Raw genomic sequence first — 11,733 nt, 5'->3', positions numbered from 1 at the left:
TATTCATGTACCTGTCCATGTGTCTTTTAAATGTTGTGCTGTAGGAAGCATTTTATCAGGATGCATCACAGCCTGGTTTGGGAACAGCTCCATCCAAGGCCGCAAGAAATTGCAGAGAGTTGTGGACGCAGCCCAGACCATCACACAAACCAACCTCCCTTCCACTGACTCCATCTACACCTCACGCTGCCTCGGCAAGGCCAGCAGCACAATCAAGGACCAGTCTCACCCCGGTCACTCCCTCTTCTCCCCTCTCCCATCAGGCAAGAGGTACAGAAGTGTGGAAACGCACACCTCCAGATTCAGGGACAGTTTCTTCCCGGCTGTTATCAGGCAACTGAACCGTCCTACCACCAACTAGAGAGCGGTCCTGACCTCCCATCTACCTCATTGGAGACCCTAGGACTATCTTTAATCTGACTTTATCTTGTACTTATTATCTGCGTTATCTATCTATATACTAAAACTCATTTGTTTGTTTGTGCCTCAACTACAGCCAAAACGGTGCATGATAGCGCAACAATTTTAGGCCCACCTTACTCACCGTCGTCCCTTTGGTGCTAATGGAAGAAGTTTCATTGAAATCGGTGTTATATTTTTAAGTTATCCACATTTTAAAGTTTAAATCTATCTCCTAGGGAGGGAGGGGGGGAGGGGGGAGGGAGAGGAGGGAGGATAAGGGGGGGTTGAGGGGGATGGAGTAGGGGGAAGGGAAGGGGAGAAGGGGGTTGGGTGGAGGGAGGGGGAGGAGAGGGGGGGAGGAGAGGGGGGGGAGGAGAGGGTGCTGCACCAATGCAGGAGAGGTTTGGGCCGAATGAGTCCACGGTCTAGTTCTCTCTAAACCTTCTATTCAAGGATTTGTAAAATTGGGAGAATTTGTGCAGAAATGAAGACCCCTGACATCATCAATTGATCATTTTTCAATTGTTTATTTAAAAAAAGCATAAAATTTCAAAGTGCCTATTTCAAGCAAAAATACAGGTCTAGTTTTGGAATGGCAGGAGCTGGGGCTATTTACAGGATCCAGGTCGAAGGCAAGGACAATTCTGATGGGAACAATACAGCTTCTTGTAAACAAAAACATAAAAATAGCAGTGTGGCTCGTGAAGAATCCAAGAGCCCTGCCTCCCACACACCCAAACACAGGGTCTCGACCTGAAACGTCACCCATTCCTTCTCTCCTGAGATGCTGCCTGACCCGCTGAGTTACTCCAGCACTTTGTGAATACACACACACCAGCTTTGCAGACAGAGACAGCCTCAGGGAAGTGAAGAGGGAAAGTTCACGGGTGAAGCTTTGGTTGAACATGATCAGTACTAAGTGGGTCCTAGTGCCCACTGTAATCCAGGGATCTCAGGGTTACCCGATCCTTAATCCTGGGGATGAGTGCGTTAACTTATGATGAGTGTTTGACGTAGGGTTGCCAACTGTCCCGTATTAGCCGGGACATCCCATATTTTGGGCTAAATTGATTTGTCCGTACGGGACTGCCCTTGTCCTGTATTAGGCCCGGGGGGCATTGTAGGCCCAGACACTGTAGGCCCGGGGGCCGCTGTAGGCCCGGGCGCTGCCTAACGGAGGTTGCGTCACCACCTCCCAGCCCCGGGCGGCTGCCATTGGTGGAGCGGGAGCACGTGGCCGCTGGCTGGGTGAGGTCACGTGGGACGCGGGGCGGTGACGCCAGCCTTTGTCCCTTATTTGGGAGTGAGGAAGTTGGCAACCCTATCCTGGGGTGACGGTGGGGATCTGAGGACATGGGCAGCCTCAGCAACACAGAGGCTGCAATAGTTTAAAACGAGTCGTAGCACAGCTGGGTGGGCCGGGAATCTTCCGTTAGCTCTGGGAATGCGTGGTGATTGGGAAGACGTTGAGAATGTTTCTGCTTCCAGTGGGGTCGCTGATGGGTGCAGATCCAGCGCCGCTCACAGTTTGAAAGAGGTTTCGTTGTCGAAAGACTCCAAGGACAGATGGCTGAGCTTCCTAAAGGAGGTCTCCACACCGCTGTCACACACACTGTCGCACTGCTGGCCCTTCTCCTCCTCCGCCTCAACAACTGTGGGAGACAACAACACTGTTCAACTCTGCATTGTGGCATCAATGCAAAAATCAACACCCTCCCGCAATCTGTCACAGAGGCACAGAAACACGCCTCCACACCGACCAACACGCCCCAGCTACACGTCCCACCTGCATGCGTTTGCCCCATATCCCTCCAAACATGCCCTATCCATGTACCTGTCCAAGTGTATTTTAAATGTTGGTATAGTCCCAACCTCAACTACCTCCTCTGGCAGCTTGTTCCATACACCCACCACCCTCTGTGTGAAAACGTTACCCCTCAGGTTCCTGTTAATATTTCCCTCTCACCTTAAACCTCTGGTTCTTGACTCCCCTACCCTGGGAAAAAAGACTGCATCTACCCTCTCCATTCCCCTCATGATCTTAGATCAACTCGTCTTCCTGTGCTCATAGAAACATAGAAACAGAGAAAATAGGTGCAGGAGGAGGCCATTCGGCCCTTCGAGCCAGCACCGCCATTCATTGTGATCATGGCTGATCATTCTCAATCAGTAACCCGTGCCTGCCTTCTCCCCATATCCCTTGATTCCACTAGCCCCTAGAGCTCTATCTAACTCTCTTTTAAATTCATCCAGTGAATTGGCCTCCACTGCCCTCTGTGGCAGAGAATTCCACAAATTCACAACTCTCTGGGTGAAAAAGTTCCTTCTCGCCTCAGTTTTAAATGGCCTCCCCTTTATTCTTAGACTGTGGCCCCTGGTTCTGGACTCCCCCAACATTGGGAACATTTTTCCTGCATCTAGCTTGTTTAGTCCTTTTGTAATTTTATACGTCTCCATAAGATCCCCTCATCCTTCTAAACTCCAGTGAATACAAGCCCAGTCTTTCCAATCTTTCCTCATATGACAGTCCCGCCATCCCGGGGATTAACCTGGTGAACCTACGCCGCCCTGCCTCAATAGCAAGGACATCCTTCCTCAAATTAGGAGACCAAAACTGTACACAATACTCAAGATGTGGTCTCACCAGGGCCCTGTACAACTGCAGAAGGACCTCTTTAATCCTGTACTCAAATCCTCTCGTTATGAAGGCCAACATGCCAACAGTTTTCTTCACTGCCTGCTGTAGCTGCATATTTACTTTCAGTGACTGGTGTACAAGGACACCCAGGTCTCGTTGCACTTCCCCTTTACCTAATCTGACACCAATGAGATATTAATTTGCCTCTTAAGGAATAAGGTCCCAGCCTGCCCAACCTCTCCCTATAACTCAGGCCCTTGAGTCCTGGCAACATCATTGTACATTTTCTCTGCACTCTTTCCAACTTATTGGCATCTAGCGTTTGGCTGGGAGACTAAAACGGAACGCAATCCTCCAAGTGCAGCCTCACCAATGCTTTCATGGCTTCAATAAAATGTACTTAAAATTTAGATTAATCTTGAGTCCGGAAGTGGTGCTATTTTAAAACCACTGTTTTAAGCATCTTTAACATTCCACACTCCAAAGACGTGCAGGTTTGTTGGTTAATTGGCTTAGAAAATGTAAAAATGTCCCTAGTGGGTGTAGGATAGTGTTAATGTGCGGGGATCGCTGGTCGGCGCGGACCCGGTGGGCCGAAGGGCCTGTTTCCGAGCTGTATCTCTAAACTAAACGAAACAGCTGATAATGCGAGCACATCACCTCTGTCTATCTCAGCGGGTCAGGCAGCATCTCTGAGAGAAGGAATGAGTAACGTTTCGGGGGGAGACCCTTCTTCAGACCCGACCCGAAACTTCACCCATTCCTTCTCTCCAGAGATGCTGCCTGTTCCACTGAGTTACTCCAGCACTTTGTGTCTATCTTCGGATTAAACCAGCATCTGCAGTTCCTTCCTGCACCTCTGTTTATCTCCCTTACTGAGCCGGGGAACAATCTACTGATCAGCCATGATCACATTGAATGGCGGTGCTGGCTGGAAGGGCTGAATGGCCTCCTCCTGCACCTGTTGTCTGTTGTATATCCTGCTTCAGGGATATACAAAATCATGAGAGGGATAGATCAGCTAGATGCACAATCTCTTACCCAGACAAAGGGGGATGGAGGACCACCGGACATAGGGTTAAGCTGAGGGGGTAAAGATTTAATAGGAACCTGAGGGGCAACTTTCGTATGGAACGAGCTGTCGGAGGAGGTAGTTGAGGCTGGGACTATCGCAACGTTTAAGAAACATTTAGACAGGTACATGATGGGGACAGGTTTAGAGGGACATGGGCTAAACGCAGACAATTGGGACTAGTGTAGAAGGGACATGTTGGTCAGCGTGGGCATGTTGGTCAGCGTGGGCATGTTGGTCAGCGTGGGCATGTTGGTCAGCGTGGGCATGTTGAGCCTGTTTCCACGCTGTGTGATGCTGATATCTCGGGACTTTTCACAAACTAAATGTAAAAGTAAACAGGGGATTCATGTTTTGTTTAAAATGGGAACGAGACATAACCCATGGAGTTACAGGCCAGTGAGCCTTGCGGCAGTGGGAGGGGAACCCATGGAGTTACAGGCCAGTGAGCCTTGCGGCAGTGGGAGGGGAACCCATGGAGTTACAGGCCAGTGAGCCTTGCGGCAGTGGGAGGGGAACCCATGGAGTTACAGGCCAGTGAGCCTTGCGGCAGTGGGAGGGGAACCCATGGAGTTACAGGCCAGTGAGCCTTGCGGCAGTGGGAGGGGAACCCATGGAGTTACAGGCCAGTGAGCCTTGCGGCAGTGGGAGGGGAACCCATGGAGTTACAGGCCAGTGAGCCTTGCGGCAGTGGGAGGGGAACCCATGGAGTTACAGGCCAGTGAGCCTTGCGGCAGTGGGAGGGGAACCCATGGAGTTACAGGCCAGTGAGCCTTGCGGCAGTGGGAGGGGAACCCATGGAGTTACAGGCCAGTGAGCCTTGCGGCAGTGGGAGGGGAACCCATGGAGTTACAGGCCAGTGAGCCTTGCGGCAGTGGGAGGGGAACCCATGGAGTTACAGGCCAGTGAGCCTTGCGGCAGTGGGAGGGGAACCCATGGAGTTACAGGCCAGTGAGCCTTGCGGCAGTGGGAGGGGAACCCATGGAGTTACAGGCCAGTGAGCCTTGCGGCAGTGGGAGGGGAACCCATGGAGTTACAGGCCAGTGAGCCTTGCGGCAGTGGGAGGGGAACCCATGGAGTTACAGGCCAGTGAGCCTTGCGGCAGTGGGAGGGGAACCCATGGAGTTACAGGCCAGTGAGCCTTGCGGCAGTGGGAGGGGAACCCATGGAGTTACAGGCCAGTGAGCCTTGCGGCAGTGGGAGGGGAACCCATGGAGTTACAGGCCAGTGAGCCTTGCGGCAGTGGGAGGGGAACCCATGGAGTTACAGGCCAGTGAGCCTTGCGGCAGTGGGAGGGGAACCCATGGAGTTACAGGCCAGTGAGCCTTGCGGCAGTGGGAGGGGAACCCATGGAGTTACAGGCCAGTGAGCCTTGCGGCAGTGGGAGGGGAACCCATGGAGTTACAGGCCAGTGAGCCTTGCGGCAGTGGGAGGGGAACCCATGGAGTTACAGGCCAGTGAGCCTTGCGGCAGTGGGAGGGGAACCCATGGAGTTACAGGCCAGTGAGCCTTGCGGCAGTGGGAGGGGAACCCATGGAGTTACAGGCCAGTGAGCCTTGCGGCAGTGGGAGGGGAACCCATGGAGTTACAGGCCAGTGAGCCTTGCGGCAGTGGGAGGGGAACCCATGGAGTTACAGGCCAGTGAGCCTTGCGGCAGTGGGAGGGGAACCCATGGAGTTACAGGCCAGTGAGCCTTGCGGCAGTGGGAGACATAACCCATGGAGTTACAGGCCAGTGAGCCTTGCGGCAGTGGGAGGGGAACCCATGGAGTTACAGGCCAGTGAGCCTTGCGGCAGTGGGAGGGGAACCCATGGAGTTACAGGCCAGTGAGCCTTGCGGCAGTGGGAGGGGAACCCATGGAGTTACAGGCCAGTGAGCCTTGCGGCAGTGGGAGGGGAACCCATGGAGTTACAGGCCAGTGAGCCTTGCGGCAGTGGGAGGGGAACCCATGGAGTTACAGGCCAGTGAGCCTTGCGGCAGTGGGAGGGGAACCCATGGAGTTACAGGCCAGTGAGCCTTGCGGCAGTGGGAGGGGAACCCATGGAGTTACAGGCCAGTGAGCCTTGCGGCAGTGGGAGGGGAACCCATGGAGTTACAGGCCAGTGAGCCTTGCGGCAGTGGGAGGGGAACCCATGGAGTTACAGGCCAGTGAGCCTTGCGGCAGTGGGAGGGGAACCCATGGAGTTACAGGCCAGTGAGCCTTGCGGCAGTGGGAGGGGAACCCATGGAGTTACAGGCCAGTGAGCCTTGCGGCAGTGGGAGGGGAACCCATGGAGTTACAGGCCAGTGAGCCTTGCGGCAGTGGGAGACATAACCCATGGAGTTACAGGCCAGTGAGCCTTGCGGCAGTGGGAGGGGAACCCATGGAGTTACAGGCCAGTGAGCCTTGCGGCAGTGGGAGGGGAACCCATGGAGTTACAGGCCAGTGAGCCTTGCGGCAGTGGGAGGGGAACCCATGGAGTTACAGGCCAGTGAGCCTTGCGGCAGTGGGAGGGGAACCCATGGAGTTACAGGCCAGTGAGCCTTGCGGCAGTGGGAGGGGAACCCATGGAGTTACAGGCCAGTGAGCCTTGCGGCAGTGGGAGGGGAACCCATGGAGTTACAGGCCAGTGAGCCTTGCGGCAGTGGGAGGGGAACCCATGGAGTTACAGGCCAGTGAGCCTTGCGGCAGTGGGAGACATGACCCATGGAGTTACAGGCCAGTGAGCCTTGCGGCAGTGGGAGGGGAACCCATGGAGTTACAGGCCAGTGAGCCTTGTGACAGTGGGAGACATGACCCATGGAGTTACAGGCCAGTGAGCCTTGCGGCAGTGGGAACGAGCCATAACCCATGGAGTTACAGGCCAGTGAGCCTTGCGGCAGTGGGAGGGGAACCCATGGAGTTACAGGCCAGTGAGCCTTGCGGCAGTGGGAGGGGAACCCATGGAGTTACAGGCCAGTGAGCCTTGCGGCAGTGGGAGACATAACCCATGGAGTTACAGGCCAGTGAGCCTTGTGGCAGTGGGAGGGAAACCCATGGAGTTACAGGCCAGTGAGCCTTGCGGCAGTGGGAGGGAAACCCATGGAGTTACAGGCCAGTGAGCCTTGCTGCAGTGGGAGGGAAACTATTGGAGAGGATGCTTGGGAAAGCGATTCACTCCCATTTTTTGGAAGAAAATGGCAAATCAGGGAAGAGTGACATCTGCCCTGATTGTGCAGCTGAGGGGACACCTGAGGAGTGCATCAAACTATGAGAGGGCAGACACAGAACCTCCTTCTCCAAGATGGACATGTCAAACACAAGAGAGCCGAGCTTTTGGTGGTGGGGGCAACGTTTAATGGAGATGTGCTTTGGGCAAGTTTCTTTACACTTGCTGGTGGGGGCTTGCAACTAGGGTTGCCAACCCTCCCGTAGTTTGGGCTAAACTGGTTTGTCCCTTACGGCACCGTGCTTGTCCCGTATTAGGGCCGGTGGGCGCTGTAGGCCCAGACACTGTAGGCCCGGACAGTGTAAGCATGGACGCTGTAGGCCCGGACACTGTAAGCCCGGACACTGTAGGCCCGGAGGGCGCTGTAGGCCTGGACACTGCAGGCCCTGACAGTGTAGGCCCTGACAGTGTAGGCCCGGACACTGCAGGCCCTGACAGTGTAGGCCCTGTCATGATGACGAATCATGATGATGATATGCAAATATCAGGTGACCGGAGAGCAGGAGAGTGTACTTGCTGTGTGTGCTAAAGGCTGCGAGGCCTAGAAACAATAAACAGTCAAACGAAGCAATGTAATCACCACGGATTGTGTCTGCTTCATTATTACACATCTGAGACGGAGATGTGACAGGCCCGGACACTGTAGGCCCGGACACTGTAGGCCCAGATACTGTAGGCCCAGATACTGTAGGCCCGGGGGGCACTGTAGTCCGAGACAGTGGAGGTCCGGACACTAAGCGCTGCCTAACGGAGGTTGCATAGCAACCCGCCTCCCCGCCCAGGCAGCCACTATTGGTAGACGTCACTTTGTCCCTTATTTGGGAATGAGGTAGTTGGCAACCCTACCTGGAACATGCTGCCAGGGGTGGTGGTGGAGGCAGATATAATAGAGACATTTAAGAGGGTTTAGCTAGGCTGATGGATATGCAGGGAATGGAGGGGTATGGATCACATCCTGGTAGAGGAGATTAGTTTAACGGCATTATGTTTGGTCTGGACATTACAGGCTGAAGGGCCGGCTCCTGCACTGTATTGTACTAAGGGCAATATTCACTAGTGTTAGGACAGCCTGGTTGCATATAGTTTAGAGATACAGCGCGGAAACAGGCCCTTCGGCCCACCGGGTCTGTGCCGACCAACGATCCCCACACATTAACACTATCCTTCACCCACTAGGGACAATGTTTATATTTACCAAGCCAATTAACCTACAAACCTGCACGTCTTTGGAGTCAAGAGAGGTTGATGCATCCGAGCATTAAGAGATGCATTTCATAGAAACATAGAAAATAGGTGCAGGAGGAGGCCATTCGGCCCTTCAAGCCAGCACCGTCATTCATTGTGATCATGGCTGATCATTCACAACCAGTGCCTGCCTTCTCCCCATATCCCTTGATTCCACTAGCCCCTAGAGCTCTATCTAATGCATTGTCCTGAAGGTATGAGATGTGACGCATAGAGGGGTGAGGGTAACTGGACACACAGGGGGGTGACGGTAACTGGACACACAGGGGGGTGAGGGTAACGACACACAGGGGGGTGAGGGTAACGACACACAGGGGGGTGAGGGTAACGACACACCAGGGGGGTGAGGGTAACGACACACAGGGGGGTGAGGGTAACGACACACAGGGGGGTGAGGGTAACGACACACCAGGGGGGTGAGGGTAACGACACACAGGGGGGTGAGGGTAACGACACACAGGGGGGTGAGGGTAACGACACACAGGGGGGTGAGGGTAACTGGACACACAGAGGGGTGAGGGTAACTGGACACACAGGGGGGTGAGGGTAACGACACACAGGGGGGTGAGGGTAACTGGACACACAGGGGGGTGAGGGTAACGACACACAGGGGGGTGAGGGTAACGACACACAGGGGGGTGAGGGTAACTGGACACACAGAGGGGTGAGGGTAACGACACACAGGGGGGTGAGGGTAACTGGACACACAGAGGGGTGAGGGTAACTGGACACACAGAGGGGTGAGGGTAACGACACACAGGGGGGTGAGGGTAACTGGACACACAGAGGGGTGAGGGTAACTGGACACACAGAGGGGTGAGGGTAACGACACACAGGGGGGTGAGGGTAACTGGACACACAGAGGGGTGAGGGTAACTGGACACACACGGGGGTGAGGGTAACGACACACAGGGGGGTGAGGGTAACTGGACACACACGGGGGTGAGGGTAACGACACACAGAGGGGTGAGGGTAACGACACACAGAGGGGTGAGGGTAACTGGACACACAGGGGGGTGAGGGTAACGACACACAGGGGGGTGAGGGTAACGACACACAGGGGGGTGAGGGTAACTGGACACACAGAAGGCAACAGGGCCACAGGGAGACGGTACTTACTGTGGTGCTGCGGGCTGGCGGGTGCCTGCTCATGCCCGCTTGCCTGTGTGCTGGCTGAGATGGCCATTGCTTTACTGACCACGGCCACTGCCTCACCATGACCCATTGCCCTCAGGGATTCCCGGATCTCCAGCAGCGTTCCGCCAGACACCTGCAGGAACACAAGCACAAGTGTCAGCACCCGACACACACAGAGTAACTCAGTGGGTCAGGCAGCATCTGTGGAGAACATGGACACAGAGTGCTGGAGTAACTCAGCGGGTCAGGCAGCATCTGTGGAGAACATGGACACAGAGTGCTGGAGTAACTCAGCGGGTCAGGCAGCATCTGTGGAGAACATGGATGGGTGACGTTTCAGGCCGGGACCCTTGTTCAGACTGAAAGTGGGGGGTGGGGTGGTGGTGAAGAGCTGGAGGCAAGAAAAGCCTGGGACCAATCAAGGCCGGCCACAAATGAGGTTTAGCAGGACAATGCCTGGTGGGAACCATTGTTGGCTGGGGATGGTGTGATCTCAAGAGGCCTCTTGCACAGCAGTCATCTCATCAGCCCTGGTCTGCTGGCCCCGGCAGCCGCCAAACCCTTGGAGAAAATGAGAGTGGTGAACATTTGTTTATCTTAGTTCCTCCTCCATTACCAGTTATGAGGCCACACGCAAACTGGAGGAACAGCACCTCACATTCCACTTGGGTAGCTTACAACTAGGGTTGCCAACTTCCTCACTCCCAAATAAGGGACAAGGTGACGTCACCGCCCCGCGCCCCACGTGACCTCACCCAGCCAGCGGCCACGTGCTCCCGGTGTTCTCCAGAGATGCTGCCTGACCCGCTGAGTTACTCCAGCACTCTGTGTCCATGTTCTCCACAGATGCTGCCTGACCCGCTGAGTTACTCCAGCACTCTGTGTCCATGTTCTCCACAGATGCTGCCTGACCCGCTGAGTTACTCCAGCACTCTGTGTCCATGTTCTCCACAGATGCTGCCTGACCCGCTGAGTTACTCCAGCACTCTGTGTCTGTCTTCTTTACTACTCTACCTGCCTGTGGGGTCTACAGGAGGGCGTATGGCCTGCCGCCACCTCACCAAAGAACTGTTGCGGCAGGTGAATGAGAGTTTCATTGAGATGACTAAATGTGGGTGAGACAAACGAGCAAGCAGAGCTACGGGTCAGTGACAAACAGTAGAGCTGGCTGAGGGGCCGAACAGCCTCCTGTCCTCTTTGCTTAAAATGGTGTCAGCTTAATTTGAAAAGATTGCAGAGAAAATTCACGAGGATGTTGCCAGGACTCGAGGGCCTGAGCTACAGGGAGAGGTTGGGCAGGCTAGGAATTTATTCCTTGGAGCGCAGGAGGATGAGGGGTGATCTTATTCTTTTAGATTGGAGAAACAGCACGGACGAAGGTCCTTCGGCCCACCGAGTCCGCGCCGACCAGCGATCCCCGCACATTAACACTATCCTACACCCACTAGGGACAATTTACACTTCTCAAAAGCCAATTAACCCACAAACCTGCACGTCTTTGGAGTGTGGGAGGAAACCGAAGATCCCGGAGAAAACCCACGCAGGTCACGGGGAGAACGTACAAACTCCGTACAGACAGCACCCGTAGTCGGGGTGGAACCCGGGTCTCCAGCGCTGCATTCGCTGTAAGGCAGCAACTCTACCGCTGCGCCACCGTGACCGCACCTGGCGTTAATGTTTCTCCCTGGTGACACCATACTGTACCTAACATACCAGTGACAGCACCCTACACCACACCAGCCAGTGCAGGAACCCTGTCCATCCAGCACTGCCCCGGCTTGTGCTACCCTGGTCAGTGGGGCACCCAGTGATACCACCCTGTGCCCTGTGCCACCCATGTAATACCACCCTGCACCACCGGTCCGTGTGGGCACCCATGGCAGTGTGGTCAGTGCGGGAACCCATGGCAGTGTGGTCAGTGCGGGCACCCAGGGCTGTGTGGTCAGTGTTATCAGTGTGGTCACCCACGGCAGTGTGGTCAGTGCGGGCACCCAGGGCTGTGTGGTCAGTGTGGGCACCCATGGTGGTGTGTGGTCACCCATGGTGGTGTG

General features: G+C 55.0%; 1 protein-coding gene across 1 annotated transcript in view; it reads right to left on the bottom strand.

Annotated features, from left to right (window-relative positions):
• Positions 1-963: 963 nt before the first annotated feature.
• LOC144594047 (nuclear factor NF-kappa-B p105 subunit-like) overlaps positions 964-11,733 on the bottom strand; it is a 49,885-nt gene continuing 39,115 nt past the window's right edge. Inside the window, exons 9-10 of the mRNA XM_078400261.1 lie at positions 9,665-9,815; positions 964-2,054 (exon numbers count right to left, since the gene is read on the bottom strand). Coding sequence (XP_078256387.1) covers positions 1,924-2,054; positions 9,665-9,815 — 282 coding nt within the window. The 3' untranslated portion in view covers positions 964-1,923. The remainder of the gene's footprint in view (positions 2,055-9,664; positions 9,816-11,733) is intronic.

The sequence above is a fragment of the Rhinoraja longicauda genome, chromosome 1, assembly GCF_053455715.1.
Source record: "Rhinoraja longicauda isolate Sanriku21f chromosome 1, sRhiLon1.1, whole genome shotgun sequence".
NCBI classification, from domain to species: Eukaryota; Metazoa; Chordata; class Chondrichthyes; order Rajiformes; family Arhynchobatidae; genus Rhinoraja; species Rhinoraja longicauda.
The sequence above is the reverse complement of the archived record's forward strand: the minus strand, read 5'-3'. Positions and strand labels throughout refer to the sequence as shown.